At 45.2% G+C, this 20,118-nt stretch overlaps 1 gene segment (V, D, J or C); it reads right to left on the bottom strand.

Annotated features, from left to right (window-relative positions):
• Positions 1-4,748: 4,748 nt before the first annotated feature.
• On the bottom strand, positions 4,749-5,287 carry LOC107112693. The segment is given in 2 exon segments: positions 4,749-5,134; positions 5,218-5,287. Coding segments are annotated over 2 exon segments (432 nt in total).
• Positions 5,288-20,118: the final 14,831 nt, after the last annotated feature.

Raw genomic sequence — 20,118 nt, 5'->3', positions numbered from 1 at the left:
AGGCTCTTTTACTTTTTGGGGGATTTAAATATCCCCCCTATATTTTTTCTACTTTTTAGATTTTTGTGCACACCTGGGGACTGTCCCAAGTGTGCAGGAAAATCTCCCTGCCCCCCAGGTGCCCCCGATGTGCGAATTTAGATATCCGCACACGGGGGGCGCCTTCGCTATTAGATATATAGATTCCAACAGCCACTGACTCTTGACTAGGAATGCCCATACCAGACCAACTGATGAAAACATGTGATGTCAACAATATCGCTCAAATTCCCAAGGCTGCCAGCTTTATTTTCTTTGGGACTGATGGGTGTGTATATGGTAGGCTTCATGTTCTTTGCCCCACCCATGTATTAAAGGACACGTGGAAGAGGTCAAGGGGTAGTTTTTACTTATGTTGACTGATACTAGTTTTGACCCAAAGACTGAATGATGAACTTCTATTTAGTCCTTTGTGAAACCAGGTTAGAAATGTCTAGAATTATTGTCTTGGAGCTGAGTGACTTCATATGTTTTGTTCACAGAATCATGAGGGACAAAGGGATCAGGGAAACTTCACAGACCAGTTGTCTGCCTCTAAGCACCATAGTTTACACATGATCTCTCCACAGATAATTCCTTGTTGCTCCCAAGTAAACAACAGGCCTTTGTGGGGCCTGGGAAAAAAGGGAGAAATTCACTCCAAGGGCCCTTTCAGCCCCCAGCTTCCAACTGAGAATTCTAACTGCCTATAAAGCAGGGTGCTGTCTCCTACTGGAGAATTTCATGCAATTAAGTGTGAAGAAAGTTACGCCCAGAGACATGGTATCAATGACAAGGACTATGGATTGATTTGTTCCCTGAACAAGTGATCTGGGCATTTTGTTCCAGAGACACAGACACGGATGGTGGTTGGGTCAACACGTACTGGGCAAAGGAACCTGAAAAGAGACGAAAGCATCTCCTTTAAAATGAAATTTTTATCAGAGTTATTTTCAAGCTGTGGCGAAACTTTCCTTTGCTGTACCTGAGCAATGAGTGAGGAACGTGAGGAGGAGCGTTGCCCACTGCATAGTGGAAAAACCAGAGGAACTCTCCTTGCTGAAGCCACAGGTGTTTGGGTTGAAACCCTCCTATTTCCTTTTAATATTCCTTCACTATGCAAATATCCCCTCCATTCAAATCATTCCCCTTCAAATACCAGAACCATCTTCTTTGTCCCACCCACACTTTAAAGGACACATGTAAGACGTCAAGGAGTAGGCTTTATTTATGCTGATTAAAATCAGGTTCCAACCAAAGGCTGGAAGATGAACTTATATTTAGCCCTTTCTGTGTGGAACCCAGAAACGTCTAGAATTGTCCTCTTGGAGCTGAGTGAAACATGTAGTGGTGACATATTCACACTGTTTGTGCACAGAATCATGAGGCAGAAGGCGATCAGGGAAACCTGGCCCAGTTGCCTGCCTGCAAGCAACACAGTTTATACATGACTTCTCCACTAGGGTTGCCAGGTCCCCATTGGCAAATTCCTGTAGATTTTGGGGGTGGAGCCTGGGAAGGGCGAGATTTGGGGATGGGACAAACTTCAGTGGGGTATAATGCCATAGAGAAGGGGTGTCCGAACTCAGTTGTTATGAGGGCCGGATCTGACATAAATGAGACCTTGTTGGGCCAGGCCCTGTGTGTCATAAAATGTAATGCCAGGTAGTGGAGATATAAACTTTATAAAGGACACAAGCAAACCCAATTAAAGACTTAAAATAAAAACATACCTAGAACATTAACATTCTTGCAATATTTTATTTATTGAAAAGTCTCTGATAACTGACACCTCTTGCTCTGAATTACTGTATCAAAATGTCTGTGCTGTAGCAATCTTGAGTATGCTGTTCAGGTGGGTATCTGTATCCAGCAGGGAGGGCAGGATAAAAATCAAAGAAAGAAACTGCAAACCTACTTTTGATTTATTGACATTCATTTCAGAAATCTCATGGTCAGAGCTCTGAGCCTAGGACCCAGGGGAAAACATGAAATGGCTGGGCATTGTGAGATTTTCTACATAAATTGTTTCATGTGCTGGTCAAGAACATGTGAGGACATCATGACACAGAGTGAGGGTGATGTGTTTTTCTACAAAACTACAGTCTTCCCAGAAAAATAACTGCAACTCCTATGAGGCAGTGCAAGAACAGAGAGACAGCCATGTACAGTGGTCAGTATCAGCCAGCTATCTGGGAAGTCTAGGTTCAAAATCCTCAGTCTACAAAGGAAATCCATTGGGTGAACTTGGTCTGGACACACACTCTCAGCCTAATCCACCTCACTGGCTTGTTGTTATTCCTCAGCTAAATAGTTCACGTTGCTTTCCTACTGAGAAAGACTGGATCATGAGGGCATGAATACAGTGACAAAGGGGAGGCAAACCCAGTTGCATCCAGTAGAGCCACAGCATAATGAGCCCACATACACTGTAGCAAGGCACACAAAAGCTCATACTTTGAATAAAACTTTGTTGGTCTTAAAGGTGCTTTGTATGTCTCCTGTGTGATTGAGGCAGTTGAGCAAAGGAGAGGAAGGGGAGGAGTCTCAGCCAATAGAAGGGAAGAAAGGCTTGCCTTTGTCTCCTATGTGACTGAGGGAGCCTGGCCAGAAAGCAAGCTTTGGTTCATTCCCTCCCTCCCCTTAGAAGGAGGAGGGGGAGGAACCTCAACCAATGCAGAGAACAGAGGCTTGCCTATCTATCTCTCCTATATGGTTGACAGAGTCTGGCAAAACACGCAACAATGCAGCAGTAGAAGAACTGGAGAAGGCAGCAGGAGATAGCCAGTTGCTCAAGGGCCAGATAGGAGCCCTGCAGGGGGCGGATCTGGCCTGTGGGTTGCATGTTTGACACCCCTGCCATAGAGTTACCTGGAGATTAGTTGTAATCCCAGGAGATCTCCAGCCACCACCTGGAGGTTGGCAACTCCACCTCTCCACAAATAATTCCTCCTTGCTTCCAAGGGAACAACAGACCATTGTGGGCCTTGGCAAAGAAGGGAGAAATTCATTCAAAGGACTGTTCCAAACTCTCACTTTAACTGCCTACAAAGCAGAGTGCTATCTCCTCCTGGAGAAATTCATGCAATTCAGTGTGGAGAAAGTTATGCCCAGAAATGTGTCATCAGTGGGACAGGCTGTGGATTAATTCTGGAATATTGTTAGTTTCATTTTCTGTTGCTGCAAATCTGACTCAGAAAAATGACATGAAAACGGAATGCATTTTTCCACAGTCCTACCAATAAATGCCAAATTCATATCCAGTACCATAGTTCATAATCAGAAGATGTGAAGGACCTAATGGAGTGCCCATCATAGCATAGGAAGAGTGTATTCCCTTGACTGTGGAGTACTACCAGCCCTCTGAATCTGTCAGTGGGACTGTGAGGCAGGGCTTCTAGGCCAGGAAATATTACTTCTGAGCAAAATACTTTTGTTTTTTGATTGGCCCAAAACTTTTATGAAATTACATTCCTCTCTATTTTCAATACTGAATCTTTTATTTTTAAAGACAGTCAAGTTGTTTGGCAAAGGTGAAATTTGGGGCGCCAAAGGAGCTCAGCAGGGACGTCAGTCTCTGACTTCCATTTCTACTGTATGGTATACTGAGGCCCCGTTCGTACGAGCCCATTTGGGACGGGAGCGGGACGGAACAGGGGCGGAGCAAACGGACGCGATCCCACCTCAACATCTGGGGAGCGTGCCGTCTCCGTCCCTGATCCGGCCCAAATGGCGATACCCCGCTGCAAAAACAGTTCGGCAGCCTCCCCCTCCCATCGGGCTCGTCCTCCCCGGCGTCTGCTCTTGCCGGGGAGAAGAGGCGCTGCGGCCAGGGGATCCGTGGGATCCCGCCGCAGCGTCTCAACGTTGGAGCGGCTCTATTAGCCGCGCTTTTGCCTCGTGGTTTCCCTGCCGTGTGGCAGGGGCCTGAGCTGCCTTTCCTCAAGAGACACTGGTCTCTGTAGTGTAGACTGAAGAAAGCAGCTGTGATTTCAGAACCCCATGCCCCACTTTCAAGTTTGGTTGCCTATATATGCTCAGTTCACTAGTGCAATGAACCTTCCTCACCTAACTTCCTTTTCGAGTTTTGTAAATGAAGGAAGCCATAGCCCTCAGTTGGCAAGAGCTGACCAAGGCTGTAATCATGGAGGACATTAATTCATAGGGTATCTATCTATCTATCTATCTATCTATTTATCTATCTATCTGTCTGTCTGTCATCTATCTATCTATCTATCTATCTATCTATCTATCTATCTATCTATTATTCTTTACTGTTTTTGCAACCGGAGTCATAAACACCAAACCCTCATCCCACAATAAACCTCATTCCACAGGAAAACATGGAAGAATTTAAAGGTTACTACTGCAAAAGTTGTCATGTGATTTGACAACAGCTGCTAGAAATTTTGCCACACACAGAGTAATTTGTTTTTCTTCATCTCTAAGTAACCAGGATGATTTTGCTTCTGGAGAGAGGAAGTCCTGATTAAATATAGGGGAGATTAGTTCATCTCTTAGAGGTGAACATTTGGGACAATCAAGCAAAATATGATCCACAGAGTCAATAGGGTCACTATAAGTCAGAGGTGAGTTGCCAGTGTATGACACACATAAACCAACATGTGCAAAAGGCAATAATTCAGAGTTGAGAGAGGAATCAGTATTCTCACTGATATGAATCACCATTCTTTCATGCACATTCAGCTCCACAGATGAGCTTCCTCATGTCACAACGGTACAGGTGGCGAGCAACTACTTTTCATAGCGAGAGGTTTTTGTCTTGCTTCCTCCCCTGGCTGAATCACTGTGTGCTGCTCTGCACTGCTGTCCCACACCTGGCAGTAATAATCCGCCTCATCCTCCACTTTGGCCCTTGAGATGCTTAATGTGGCCGTGTTGCCAGATTTGGAGCCCGAGAATCGGTCTGAGATCCCTGAGGGTCTGTTGCCATCCCAGTATATAATGAGTACTGGGGCCATGCCTGGTTTCTGCTGGTACCAGTTCACATCTTCCTCAGCGATGAGGTCCCCTGAACAGGTGACTTGGGCATTTTTTTCCAGAGAGACAGAGACTGACGGTGGCTGCCTCAGCGCCTCCGTCTGTGCAAAGGAACCTGCAGAAGAAAGAAGGAAATAGAAATCAACAAAACATCTATGGGATGAGGTACTGAGGCAAAGTCACTTTCCTTTACAATACCTGAGAAATAAGTGATCAGTGGGAGGAGAAGGGAAGCCAAAACCATGATGAGTGAAATAAGTGAGTCTTTTTTTCCTGAAGGAGTTGGACTTTCTGGCTCAGAGCCTCCCATTCTCTCTCTTAAAACTATGCGACAGTACTTCTGACTCTGCCCTTTATTCAAATCATTTCCCTTCCCCAAATCATCCCCCTCTCATCTTTCCGCACCATCCACACTCTGCCACTCAGCCCTGCTCTTTGCCTCTCAGAAGGCAGGACCCAAACTGGGGGGCGGGGGAGACAGAGAGAGGAAGGCCTATGTTCACTTCACATAAGAACATAAGAACATAAGAGACGCCAATGTTGGATCAGGCCAAAGGCCCATCCAGTCCAACACTCTGTGTCACACAGTGGCCAGAAATACCAGTGCCATCAGGAGGTCCACCCAGGCTGCAAGCCCATTACCATGACATACATGGTCAATGTGTGCTTCTGTCATGATTCATGAGTTGGATTGAGATGGGATCATGTAAGTATGAGGACCAGAATCAACCCTTCATGCCACGCCAGTGTAATTGTGTTGGGCCATGCCAAGAGGACAGCTGTGGAGATGAGATCAGTGGGGCCAGGAATTAAGGGTAATGGGGATGACAAGGTGTACCTACAGGTTGAGGCTGTCAGTTGAGGCTGACAGAAGGGGTAAGGCCCAGAATACCGCCCCTCCCCAGCTCAAAGCCTTGACCTCCTTCAGCATAAGGAATAATTCAGTTGTTCCTCTTGTTGAATCGCCAGGAAAAATGAAGAGCTCCATCAAGGCTCTCCTTCTTTGGAGGTTTTTAAGCAGAGGCTAGATGGCCATCTGACAGCAACACTGATGGTGTGAACTTAGGCAGATCATGAGGGGGATGGCAGGAAGGGTTGCATCAGTGCTTCGTTCTTGTGGCCCTTTCTTACACACCTAGAGAAATGCTGATCTCTACTTTGGGGTCAGGAAGCAACTCTTATCCTGAGATCACTGTGTGTGTGTGTGTGTGTGTGTGTGTGTGTGTGTGTGTGTGTGTGTGTGTGTGAGAAATATCTGGGGTGGAAACCCATATCTGGGTTGGAAAATACCTGGTGACTTTGGGGGTGGATCCGGGAGAGGGCAGGGTTTGGGGAGGGGAGGGGCCTCGGAAGGGTACCATGCCATAGAGTCCACCCTTCAAAGCAGCCATTTTCTCCAGGGGAACTGATCTGTTTCAGCCGGACATCAGTTGTAAAAGCGGGAGATCTCCAGACCCCACCTGGAGGCTGATAACCCTAGGCCCTGTAGGTCCCTTCCAACTCTATGATTCTAATTCAGGCCTGCTGCATTTGGCAGACCAGGCTCTCAGTCTTTCTGACTTCTTTCCAGCCAGTCTCTTAAGGATACATCAGCTTGCAGCCCTGCTCTGCATTGGGGCATCCTCTGTTCTTTCTCAGGAGTTTTGGTAGCCCTAGAATACTAGTATGTAGTTCTATCGAAAGGAGTTCTTCTGAGGTAAGAGTGCTTCTGCCTGCACCTTCAGGCCCTCCAATCACTCTGGGAAGTGTGTCTTTTTTCCTTATAAGGAATGCCTCAACTCTTTAGCCCCCACCCCCAGTGGACTCGGAGTTACATATTCACAACTTTAGTTTGGTGGTAGAGCTGTCAAGAGGCCTGGAGTCAAAGGCTCTGCCCCTTTAAAAGAAGCTTAGAGTGTGGAAAGAGGTAGCTGAACATAATCCATTTTAAGCTTCTATTCAAGGAATGGGACATTTTGTCCAGGCCTATTGGCAACCCTAGCTGCTATAGCAACCAAAAATGCTGCCAAATTCCTCTGTGTGTGTGTGTGTGTGTGTACACGTGTGCATGCGTGTGAGTTTGTTTGTGTGCGGTGGGTTGTATTTTTGGCAGCATCTGTACATTGACAGAACAGACATCCCTATTTGCATTTCACCTATAAAGATGGTGTACAATGCACATGAAATACTGTGACACACTTCTGAACACAGTTACATCAGTTAAATAGATCAAGGTGTGTAGCCGTGTTGATCTGAAGCAACAGATCAAAGTTAGAGTCCAATGCACCTTTAAGACCAATCTGTGAGCTCTCATGTGCATGCATACTTCGTCAGATGATGAAATGGAATTACATGTCATAGCTGTATATATAGGAGGTATTCCCATAGGAATCATAGCTGTATATATAGGAGGTATTTCTATAGGTTACCTCCTATAGGAGGTATATATACAACTATGATATGTAATCCCATTTCATCGTCTGACAAAGTGTGCTCATACCTTGAATAAAACTTTGTTTTTTTAATTAATAGCTTTATTCCCTCTCCTAAAGAGGAGAGATATTTCGCTTAAGGTCAAGAAAGAGGGAGGGTATATAGATGGATAAAGTAAAGAGTGAGTGGTGTTAATATATTAGTATATTAATCTTTTCATGATAAGAATTAGAGTCAATCACTGCTTCTGTAGGCCGGCGTTCTTCTCTTCTTCCATCTCTGTTCACCAGGCAATTAATATGTTAGTAGTGTCCTTCTGGGAGTTAATTTCTTTTTCAAAGTGTAATCCAACAAGTAGAAAAGTTTCTCGGGTCTGGGGTCTTTGCTTCTCTTATCTTTTAAGTTGTACTTCAAAGCAGTCGCTCCTTTGGGTTCCTCATCCTTCAGCTCTCCCTCCGAGCTGCTGTCTTCTACGCTGAATAAAACTTTGTTGATCTTAAAGGTGCATTGGCCTCTGACTTTGTTCTATCAGTTAAATAGTTATCCCAGCACATATACCAACTAGAATCCATGAAGAACTGCCTAAACTCTCAGCTGTGCAATGCCACCACCTACTGGCTAGTATGGTTATACCATGACAATACATCCTGGAGTTGCTGAAAGCCATAAAGACCACTGCAGTGTTACATTGAATCCCACAGCAGGAGACCAGGCTGAACTTTACCGCCCCCCTCCTCACTTCCAGGCATCACTTGAAGACTGCTCAAAGAGGATCCATTTACTATGTGTGTGGCTGAGAGCCCTTATGTCCAGGGGACTTGTCAGCCATGCAACAGCAAAACATGAGAAGCTGGTTTTAGAAGTTTTTGTTTCAGATCTTCGTCTGGTTGTCTCACTGTGCTAAGCAGTCCCACCCCAACTGCCGCAGTAATAGTCAGCTTCATCTTTTGACTGCACATTTTTGATATTTAAGTAAGCAACTTGTTTTGGGGCATCCGTGGAAACAGAGAAACGATCGGAGACTTCAGAACCAAAGATCGTCTTGCCGGAAGTCGTGTTGTAGCGTAGGAGGAACATGGGGCTCGTCCCGTGCTTATGCTGATACCAAACAGAATATCCAAAGTGGAAGTTTTTACTGATATTACAGGGAAGTTCAGCAGTGCCTTTCAGGGAGGCCGAAAGGGAAGGTGGCTGAGACAGGGTCAGATCAGACAGGGCCCCTAAAATAAAGAAAGAACATTTTAAAAATGAAATATGAATGAATAAAAGATGGTGTGGTTTGGTGTGTAAGAAATGGAGCTGCGATTCTTGCCTCTTCCAGGAACTCACTAGGGTGATATATCTGCAATTATATGCATATCTTCTGATTTTACCCTTGCTTGCAGAGTTCTCGAAAGGATCTCAACAAGACAATGCTCTTCAAAGTCTTGAAAGCATCATAATGTCAGGTATCATTTACCACACAGAAGAATGAGGCAGCCTTTCCCTTTACCTGAGAAGCAGGCGAGGACCTTCAAGAGCAGCAGCAGAATCCAAGCCATGGTGGAGAAAGCCCAAGCCAATTTGCTTTCCAGCAGAATGGGAGGCTTTGATTGCTCTTGGAGGCCCCTTGTTCTCTCTTAAGCCCCTCCACAGCTTGCCATGCAAATGTGCTTCCTCCTCATTGGTTAGAAGATGGGTCTAAGGCTATAGAATCTGGTAGTTAAAATACAAAGGGGTTGCTTGGCAGGTTGGTGGTTATTTTCCCTCCTTCCTGATCTTGACCGCGGTTCTGTGAAGATGGATGGGATCAGAGTAAATTACAAACCTTGTTTCTGAGTTTAGGCAAACAGTGGAAGATACACATTTTCGCTCACTTCTTCAAAATTTCCAGTAATGAGTGTGGTTAACACAAATGAAGCATCCTTTAGTTTCTATGATAGAACTTTGTGTATTCATTAATTGCCATTTTTAATATCAGGCTGTCGGAGGAAGTCGTGCTACTCATACATGGAAAAAAATCCAATGACTAAGCATAATAAAAGGACAATGTGGATATTGATCAGAAATGTGACCTTATTCTAAAGTCTTGTATATAGAGATGAGTGGATTTCCCTGATTCCATTTTTTATTCCAGACTTTTTTTCCTGTCTGCATTTCCCTTAGTTTACCTAGCAGAATCTCCTAAATTTAATTCTGGAACTGGATCTTGCACCATTCCCTGAAGCTTTCAGCTCCTCCAAATTCCTTCCTTCTTCTCTGTCCCCAGAGTACCTCTGTGGGCACTCATAAAACTCTCCCAATAACCAACCTTGATATGATTTTATGGGTGCATGGGTGATTGTATCAAGTTTCTGTTTTTTGTTTGTTCTGTTTGTGAGGGATTTTCTTGTTGCACACATGTGGTCCGGAGAATTGTTAAGATGCCATGTCTAGAAAATGAAATATGGGTACAATTGTATTAACAGTCAAGACTCTCAGTTCATGCATTCATCGAGTGTAAATGGAACCTTCTTGTTCATATGCAGTTATTTCATACCCTGTGGATAATGAGAGGATGTCTGTGAATCTTCAGAGCCATCCAGCTAAGTGGGGTTGAAACAAGCTCCTGGCAAAAGTCGAACCAGATATACCAACGCTACAAGGAGGAAGCAATTTAGGAATGCGGCAAAGTCATTTGCACATAGTACTCCTGTGGAGCACTGGGCTGTGCAGGCCAAGTACCAGTGAGATCACCCTGAGATGCTCATAACAACACAGTCCAGGAACAACAAAACAATCCAGGAACAGAAGTAGAGAGGCCATCACTTTCGTGGAAGGTGGCAGGAGTTGACTTAACAGACGACTGCTTTTAAATGAACAGTTCTATGTTACCTGCTCCAGAGTGAGCTCATCAAGCAACCTGGTGATCCTAGCACCTGGGGGCAGAACCACCAATGTGGTCTACAGAGAGGTCCTTCAGTAGAGAGAGAAAAGTATGTATGTCTCACTTCATTTTTTACACTACAACCTTCTCCATTAGAATTCCTACAACAAATGTCACATTTGAAACTTCACATCATCAGTATTACAACTGGATTTACAGAACTTAAATACCGTAGCAAAGCATGGGTATCAGGCTAGTATAGTATATATTTAAAATAAGAGAAGAAAAAAGGACATATTTTGCTTTAAATACATGTTTCAGAAACACAGATGCAATTAATTAAGACAATATTTACATTCTTGGAAGGAGGGAGGTAGTGAGGCATAGTGTGGGTCCACATTACTTTGGCAGCAGCATCAGCAAGCTTGGAAATAAGGGAGGAGACTTTGCCCAAATAGATTAACAAAAAAGTAGTAAGTATTACAGGGGAAATCCTAAATATGTGTTAGTCCAACAATTAATGTTATAGTGACTACTTTTAATGTATTTTCAGAATCAATGAAAGTGTCAACTTGAATGTAACATTGAATGTAAGATTCCTGTATAGGGTAAAATGGATTTACTTATTTATTTCTGTACTCACTATGTTTTATAGAGACTGATAAGCCAGTATAATATAATGCAATATCACTGGAATGTTTTGTTTATAGATTTGTTCCTGAGGCAAGACCAGAGGTCTGAAACACTTGGATATCCGGAAAAAGTGTTGACTGAAAGAGAGACACAGATTGATTGCATCTGGAGCAGACTGCTGTAGTGGAACACTGGGGAAGACTATTGTATGCCGAGGAGGCAGCCACACAGCCCTTCTCCAGGTGAATAGCAGTTTCAGGGCAGCAGTGGATTACCCACATGAAGAGCACTTGGAGGTAGGAATGCAGGATAAGAGTGGGAGAGGTCTCTGAGGAAGAAGAAGAGCTCGCTCGTGGGATGGCAGCAAGCTGGTGGGAAGGCAGCACGCTACAGGCCAGGAAGCAAGCTACAAGCAAGGCAGACAACAAACGCTTGGTGGCTCTAGTTCAGGTGTTTTTGGACTTCTACTACAGAATATTATTGCTGTTTATTTTGTGCTGAATAAAGCTGCATTCTCTGTTTCAAATTGCTTGTTGGAATCCATTTGAACCATGGGTAACACAACTGCTTTTGTGAATTTGGATAAGGATATAGATTGAGAGAGACTGGAGCAGACTGCTATGTGAGTTTTTATTGACCGTTGTATTTTTTCTATGAAGGAATATGTTGTTTGTCTTTAATTACCAGGCGCTAAATAATGTTATGGCTTTAATCTAGTCTCATTTGTTGTTGTATTGTTTTGTGGGCATCTAGCACGTGTCTGTGTATGTGTATATGTATGTGTATATATTTTTTTCTCATACCAGACTCATGAAGAAATGTGTCATGATACAATTCAGGCTGGGTATAGAAAAAAAATGAGAATGTTATGAGTCCTCGCATGATGGCTCAATGTGCACATGATATGCATGGATATCATGTAAATATATAAATATAGTACATGATTATGCTGCCAGGGAGGTTGAAAGAGTTGGACATGTGCTGCTGCACTGGCCCTTCTATATAATGACCTCCTTTATACGTTTTGAACTGGTAAAACCACACCTCTAAATCAGATAACAACCAATGAAATAACAGCGCTTGGGACCAATGGGAATTGTTCCCTCTGAAAGTCAATTTCTCTCTGGATTGGTCTGTTTGCATCATTGACCAATCCGATCACACGTTTAAGGATGCTGTGCTTCTATTAAGCTGTGCCATAAGCTCATATAAATTTAGTAACAGCAATAAACGAATACATAATGCCACCAAATTCCAGTGTGTGTGTGGGGGGGCGGGATTGTATTGTTGGCAATGTCTGTACATTAACAGGGCAGACACCCGTATTCACCATTCAACTAGAAAGATGGTATACAATATGAATAAAATAATGTGAGATACTTGTTTCAGGAACCAGCACAGCCTTCAGCACAGATCTGAACACAGTTATATCCAGGGGTCATTTCGTAGAAAAAGAGGTGCATGAGCTCATTAGCATAACTCATTAGCATAACATATTTGCATATGCCACATACCCTGACATCACCGGCGGAAGTGTGTCAGAAGGCAACACCCACCGCTCAGGCTCCACTGGACTCTTTTGGATTGCTAGCTATGGGGGGGCACACAGATCTGCCCTCACAGAGGAGGGAGAGCTTGTACCTGAATAAACCTTGGCCTTAAAGGTGCCACTGGACTGTTTTTGCTAGCTATTGGGGGGGGGGGGCTCTGCAACTTACCTGGCTGCTTCTTGCTTCTTGTGTCCCGGGGCTGCTGGGAACAGGGGGCGGGTCTTGTTGCATGTGCCTGCCCCCTGGGCTCTTTACTGCCGGAGCTCTGCTCCTGTGCGCTCCTGCAGGTAATGACCCATGGTTATATCAGTGAAACAGTCAATTCTCTCAGGACACAGAACAACTAGAACCCACACAGAACCACCCAAACTCTCAGATGTGCAACAGCACCACCTACTGGCTAGTATGGTCATATAACCATGACAATAAATCCTGGAGTTGCTAAAAGCCATAAGGATCGCCGTAGTCTTCCCCTTCCCTTACTAAATTCTAGGTAAAAGTGTCCTGTTGCATCCCAAGCAGATCAGGCTGAACTTAACCTTCCCCCTCAACTCATCCAGCCATCATTTGAAGACTACTCAAAGAGGACTGATCTACTACACATACAGCTGAGAGCTCATATGCCCTGATGACTTGTCAGCCATGGCACAGCAACGCATGAGAAGCTGGTTTCAGAAGTTTTTGTTTCAGATCTTCATCTGGTTGTTTCACAGTGCTAAGCAGTCCCACCAAGGCCCCACATCCCACAGTAATAGTCAGCTTCATCCTTTGCCTGTGCATTGTTGATGTTTAAGTTGATGTTTGGGGGCATCCGTGGAAACAGAGAAACGATTGGAGACTTCAGAACCAAAGACCGTCTTGCCAGAAGTCGTGTTGTAGTTCAGGAGGAACTTGGGGATTGTCCCGTGCATATGCTGATACCAAACAAAAAATTTAAAGTAGTAGCCACCGCTAATATTACAGGGAAGTTTAGTGGTGCCTTCCAGAGATACTGAAAGTGAAGGTGGCTGAGACAGGGTGTAATCAGACAAGGCCCCTAAAATAAAGAACATTTGAAAGATTAGGTATGAATGAATATCAGGTGTTATAGTTTAGTGGCTAAGAAGCTGAGCTGTCAATCTTGCTTCTACCAGGAACTCACTAAGATGATATATCCGCAATGGGTGGGGGGGCTATCCTGGTCTGCCTTGCAGGGTTGTGGAAATGATCACAGCAACACAATGCTCTTCATTTGCTTGAAAACATTAAAACAATTCCAGGTATAATTTGCCACATAGAAGAATGAGACAGCCTTTCCCTTTACCTGAGAAGCAGGTGAGGACCTTCAAGAGCAGCAGCAGAATCCAAGCCATGATGGAAACACCCAAGCCAGTTTGCTTTCCAGCAGAATGGGAAGTGTGGATTGCTCCTGGAGGCCCCTTGTTCTTTCTTAAGCCCCCTCACAGCTTGCCATGCAAATCTGCTTCCTCCTCATTGGTTAGATGTGTCTAAGGCTGTAGAATCTGGTAGGATAACAACCAAGTGAGTAGACGAATGGGTACCTACCCTTAGATGGGTAGGGGGCACCCTCCTCTGACGAGGTGTGTGGAGATGGCACAAACAGCGGCAAAACAGTGGCGGCGGTGAAGCCTCTGGTGGTGAAGGTGGATGGCAGATGCAGCAGTGACAGAGTGATCCCTGGTGGCTTGCAGACCATCGCACAGCTGACGACGGCAAAAGGCGGAAACTGAGAGGCGCCCGATGACATGCAACGCAGGGCGCAGCGAAGCCTGAATCGGACAGAGCCGAGGTCAAGAAGCGGGCGGGAGTCGTGCGCCTATGCAGTCTCGCCAACAACAGTCGTCCTGCAAAAAAAAAAAAATGCCAAGAGATCACCTGGAAGAAAGCCACGCCGGAGCACAACAAGGTTCTCCACCTGGGTGCTGGTAGGCTGCCTCACCCCTATCATGTGGCCCAAGTTAGGGATTAAGGGTTATTAGAACCACCATATATGTAAACCGCCCAGAGACCCTCCGGGGTTAGGGCGGTATAGCAAGTTGAAAGTATAAAATAAATAAATAAATAAATAAATACATAATATCTCAGGCCCAGTTAATATAAAGGGGTTGCTTGATTTGTCCCCCCCCCTTCCTGATTTTGAAGCTGGTCAGTGAAGCTGGATGAGATCAGAACAGATCACAACCCTTGTTTCTAATCCTAGGCAAACAATGGAAGATTCACATTGTCTTTTTCTTCCTCAGATTTTCCAGTAATGGGTTTGATTAACACAAGTGAAGCATTCTTAAGTCCTCATGATAGAACTAGGGCAGGGGTTCTTAACTTTTTGTGCCATGGACTCCTTCGGCAGTCTGGTGAAACCTGCAGACCCCATCTCAGAATAATGTTTTAAAGGCGTAAAATATATAGGCTCACAAAGGAAGCCAGTTATATTGAAATACAATTACCAAAATATTTTTTTAAAAAAATTGTGATAACATATGTTCTTATTAATACATTAAATGGCAAATTTGAACTTGCCTGGGCTACACTCATAACCAGTGCCCATATCCATGTTACAAAAGGCCATGCCCGCCCATGGCCCCGAGCAGCATGGGGGAAGAGAGATCCGGGGCTGGTGCGGCCATTAGGGCTGGAGGGAGGGAGCCAGAAGGAAGCCACACCCCAGGCTCAGCGTCCCGGTATAAGAGGAGGGGGCAGGGCCAAGACGGAAGGTGCAGGGCGGAACACAGGGGAGAACAGGTGGCAAGGGACGGGAATAAAAGGGGGAACAAAGGCAGAGGCTGGGGAGGAGGGAAAGGCACTGGCGGCACTACAGACAGGCGAGAGAGAGAGAGAGGGGTGCCTCTAAGGCTGCAATCACACATCACCATAAATTGTGCTACTGTTGTATTAGAACAGTTATTCACAACTGGATGGGCTTCTCCACAGAGCTGCAAATGAGCAACCATAGTGCAGTGTCCAAAAATATGTGGGTACACCTTTAATGAAACCTAGATGGAAACCCATGATCCCAAGTGTGAGGCTGAGACTAACCACTACTAAAGGAAGGGAAGAGACTCTGCAAACATCTAACCCAGTGCACACAGAAGGGTAGGAGGGCTGTTTGGTCCTAAAGCTGTCAAGAGGCCTGGAAACAAATGCTCTGTCACTTTAAAAGAAGTGTAATGTGTGAAATTGTTGGGGAGTTTTATTTTTGTATCCGATGTAATTGAATTTTAACTGTTTTATCTATTTTATATACTATATGCACTTTGTGCTGTGTGTAAGCCGCCCTGAGCCCATTCGCAGGGAGGGTGGGGTATAAATACAATGAAATAAATAAGTAAAATAATAAAAGGGGTCATTGTCTGAATGAGCAGGGAGGTCCGGGGGGGGGGGACACCTGTATTGAATAATTTCTTGCTTCACATCACATCAATTTCTTGCTTCACATCACATACCAAAAACACATCAATAATTTCTTGCTTCACATGCAGTCTGGGCAAGGAGGAAGCTAGATAAAAATCGAACAGATGTGATGGAAGGTGGGCCAACATCTCCCCCCACAGGCCAAAGGCAGGAGAACAAGCAGCACTCAAGATGTGATTGTAATTTTTCATACATAAATCTAGAAGCTGTGGGATGCCTTCTTCTGTTGGTGGTGGAAAGTGCCATCACGTCACAGCTGACTTATGGTGAACCCATAGGGTTTTCAAGGCAAGAGAAGTTTAGAGGAGGTTTGCCATTGCTTGCCTTCACATCATGGCCCTGGTATTCCTTGGAAGTCTACCTCCGTTTACTAGCCAGGGCCAACCCTGCTTAGCTTCTGAGACCTTATGAGATAGGGCTAGCCTGGATTTCCCAGTTCAGGGATACCTTCTGTTAAGACCATATGAAATAGCACCATGCATCATACGAACTTTGGAGTTCTCCAGAACTGTTCATTAATTTGGATGTTAAAAAAGAAGGGTGGGGGAAGAAAACCCAATTTTTCAGGTAATCAGGCCTCTGTTTCTGTCAGATGTCTATCAGATGCTTAGCTGACTTCGGTGAACACAGAACACGTCTAGCTGGTATCAGGTTGTGCCCCCAACATTCTGAGAAGATATAAAGAACAGAAGCCATGCCGTTGACATTATAACAACCAAGGGCTTCCCTTTCTGTTTTTTTCTTCCCAGCCTTTGTGTGAGCTGTTCTGATGAGCCATGATCAGAGATGTTGCTCATCTAATCTAATTCTACTTCGTTAGATTTACCTAACCAATGTGGAAGAAGAAGTTTTGCATGACTCCTATAGCATATTGGTCTGTGGGAGGGGTGTGCCATGCCTGGTGGCACCTAGTAGACATGTTCTTATTTTCACTTCTGGTGGTTATGTTATCTCCATGTCACTTATGAAAACAGTGTCTCCCCAACCAGAAAAAGCTTTGCCGTTTTCCTCCACTGGGTTTGTAGTGCCCCCCTCCCCGTCTCTGGGAATGGAAATAACCCAGTCTGGAGGAAGAAGTGCATGCTGGAGCAGTTGAAATAGTGAATTGTGTGTACAGTTAAGGGTGAAGCACCCTCCCTTGCCCACCTGTTCTGCCCTAAAAATCCTCCATGCATATAAAGGTACTCAACAAATAGTCTGCAGCTGTAACATAAAAACAAACCTGATTCAGATCACAAAAAGCTCTACAGAGCCCCTGCTATGTGGTGGACGAGGGAAGGTTTTTGTCTCAGTTCTCTGTTAGATTTTACCACTGTGAAACATGCTGTCAGTGCTAGACCACATCAAACAGTAATAATCTGTCTCGTCTGGAGCCTGGACACTGGTGATGGTTAAATAGCCAACACTGCCAGAGACAGAAGCTGTGAATCGATCTGAGAACCCTTCTCCCCTGCTGCGACCCTGACCGTGAACATAGCGAGGGGGCTGTCCAGGTCTCTGTTGGTGCCAGGAAATTGTATTCAGACTGCCACTGACAGTGCAGGACAGTTTTGCCGTTTCTCCTGTTCTCACAGATGCTGAGGCAGGCTGAGTCCAAGGTGACCTGGAACTAGCACCTACACACACACACACACACACACAAAAGGGAAGTAAAAACTGGAAGCCCAGATATTAGCATCTCTTCTCATAAATAACACAGCAGAGTTCTCTGGTTATTTAAAATTTAAAAAAATATGCAGCAAAAACAACTTTTCAGATGGCTTGGATAAGGTTAAGTCCTCCAAACCCTTACCTGAGCTATAACTAAGGAGTGTGAGGAGGAGCAGGGCCAGGGCCATCCTGCGCACCAAAATGATCTTTCTGAGCTAAAGGGGAACCTGACTGAGACCTTCCCGCTTCTGTCTTAAAACCATCAGGAACCTCAAAGAACTTTGTTATGCAAATTTGTTCACAGCCCTTGACTTCTGAGGGATTTCTTAACAGGACAGTGAATGTGTGCGTTTAACCCACATCCGTAATGGTACCAAAAACAACTAACGATGACACCACCAAGAGTTATAATACTCCTCTAACTTTCACACACACACAAAAATGTGCATCTTTACCGAACACTTCCTTGCTTCACTTCTCAAGCCACAGGTGCAGTCTGGGCAAGAATGATGATACTTTAACATCTAAAAAAAGAGCAGTGAAAGGTGGGCCAACATCTCCCCCTGCAGGCCAAAGGGGGAAGAAGCAACAGCACACTAGTTGGAATGAGCAAGTTTTCATAGAAGAATATAAAAGCCATGTAATGCCTTCTGTTAAGACCAGCTAAAATAGCACAAGGCATTGTGCAAGCGTTGTTGTTCTCCAGAACTGTTCATTGAGTTGAATGTTAAAAAGAGGAGGGGGGGAGAAAGCCCCCCTTTTTAGGTCACGGTATTCAGGCCTGTGTGTCTGTAGGATGTCTGTCAGATGCTTGGCTGACTTCACTGGGCACAGAATGTGGCTGGCTGGAATCAGATTGCGCTCCTGATGTTTGGAAAAGAAGATGCAAATAATGGAAGATGTCTAGCTGAAAATGTAACAACCAGTGGATTCCCTTTTTTTTCTTCTTCCCAGCATTTATAGCAGCTGTACTGAAGAGTCATTCTCGGAGATGTGTTAATCCAATTAATCATTAATCTAATCTAATCCTACTGCATTAGATTTATCTAACCGATGTGTTCTGCATGACTCCTCTTGTGTTGGGGGAGGGGGGTCAGCAGGGCTAGCCGCACCTAATTTGTTGTTGTTGTTCAGTCGCACAGTCGAGTCCGACTCTTTGCGACCCCATGGACCAGCTCCCGCCAGGCCTTCCGGTCTTCCGCCGTCCTCTGAAGTTTGCTCAACTTCATGTTCGTTGCATCGATGACACTGTCTAACCATCTCATCCTTTGCCGTCCCCGTCTTCTTTGACCTTCAATCTTTCCCAGCATCAGGGTCTTCTCCAGTGAGTGCTCCCTTCTCATTTGGTGGCCAAAGTATTTGAGCTTCAGTTTCATTATCTGGCCTTCCAAGGAACAGTCAGGGTTGATTTCTTTGAGGATTGACTTATTTGTTCTTCTTGCAGTCCAAGGGACTCTCAAGAGTCTCCTCCAGTACCATAGTTCAAAAGAATAGACACATCTTAATTTTCACTTCTGGAAATTTTGTTACCTTCAGTATCACTTACGAAAACAGACTCAGGTGGGTAGCCATGTTGGTCTGAATCAACAGAACAAAACTTTAATCCAGTGGCACCTTTAAGAACAACAAAGTTTAATCCTGGGTATAAGGTTTTGCATGCATGCACACTTCTTCAGATACATTGAAACAGACTTCCTCAAGACTTACTTATAGGGAGAGAGAGGATTTGGGGGAAAGTTGTGCCAGGAAGGGCTAGTTATAGTCAAGAGAGTGTTAGGCTCAGCTGGGAGCCATCTGCTGGTGATCCCTGGTCCCAATGACATCTGTCTGTCCTCGACCAGAGCCAGGGCTTTCTCGGCCCCGGCTCCGACCTGGTGGAACCCTCTGTCAGCTTCCATCAGGGCCTGGGGGTCTTAATGCAGCTCTGCAGGGCCTGTAAGGCAGAGGTGTTCTGCCAGGCTTTTGGTTGAGGGCAGCATAGCTGACACTTTCCTCTTTCTCTTTCCATCTTGTCTGCTTCAACCTCCTCCTATCCTGCCCATGAGATGGAAGAACAGTCCAGAACAGGTTTTAGACTAAAGCACAGACACCATCTGGAGATTATGCAATTTGGATTGATTGATTTGCTAATTGTAAATTGTATTTGGGCTTGGTCACATGGGCCGGAAAACATGGGGGGGAAGCACGGCTATTTGTGCCGTCTCATTCTGATGCGCTGTTATGCGATCAGACGCGACGACGGCTTCCCCGCAGCAAAGAGGACGATGGGGGAGGAAGCTGCGCGCCAGCGCAATCACACCGGGTGGCTTCCATAGGAGGCCCGTGGCAAAGCATTTGCTAGTACATGCCATGTACTAGTTTTTTACTGCGCAGCTTCGGCGGCTTGCCACAGGGTCGCCACAGGAGTGCTACGCCTCCCAGATGTTCCCGTGTGATCGTGCCCGGATACTCCGCGGGACTCCCGTGCCTTCAGCGAGGGAAATGCTCCGTGTGAATGGGGCCTTTGTATGTTTTTAACCTGTTGTAAATCGTCTAGAGTCCTGTGTGCTCAGGGATGGGGTGATTCAGAAACTGAGGAGGAGGAGGAGGAGGAGGAGGAGG

Source organism: Gekko japonicus, unplaced genomic scaffold (assembly GCF_001447785.1).
Source record: "Gekko japonicus isolate JY-2015 unplaced genomic scaffold, Gekko_japonicus_V1.1 scaffold1414, whole genome shotgun sequence".
Taxonomy (NCBI): domain Eukaryota; kingdom Metazoa; phylum Chordata; class Lepidosauria; order Squamata; family Gekkonidae; genus Gekko; species Gekko japonicus.
Note: the sequence above shows the minus strand (reverse complement) of the source record. Positions and strands in the feature narration are given on the sequence as shown.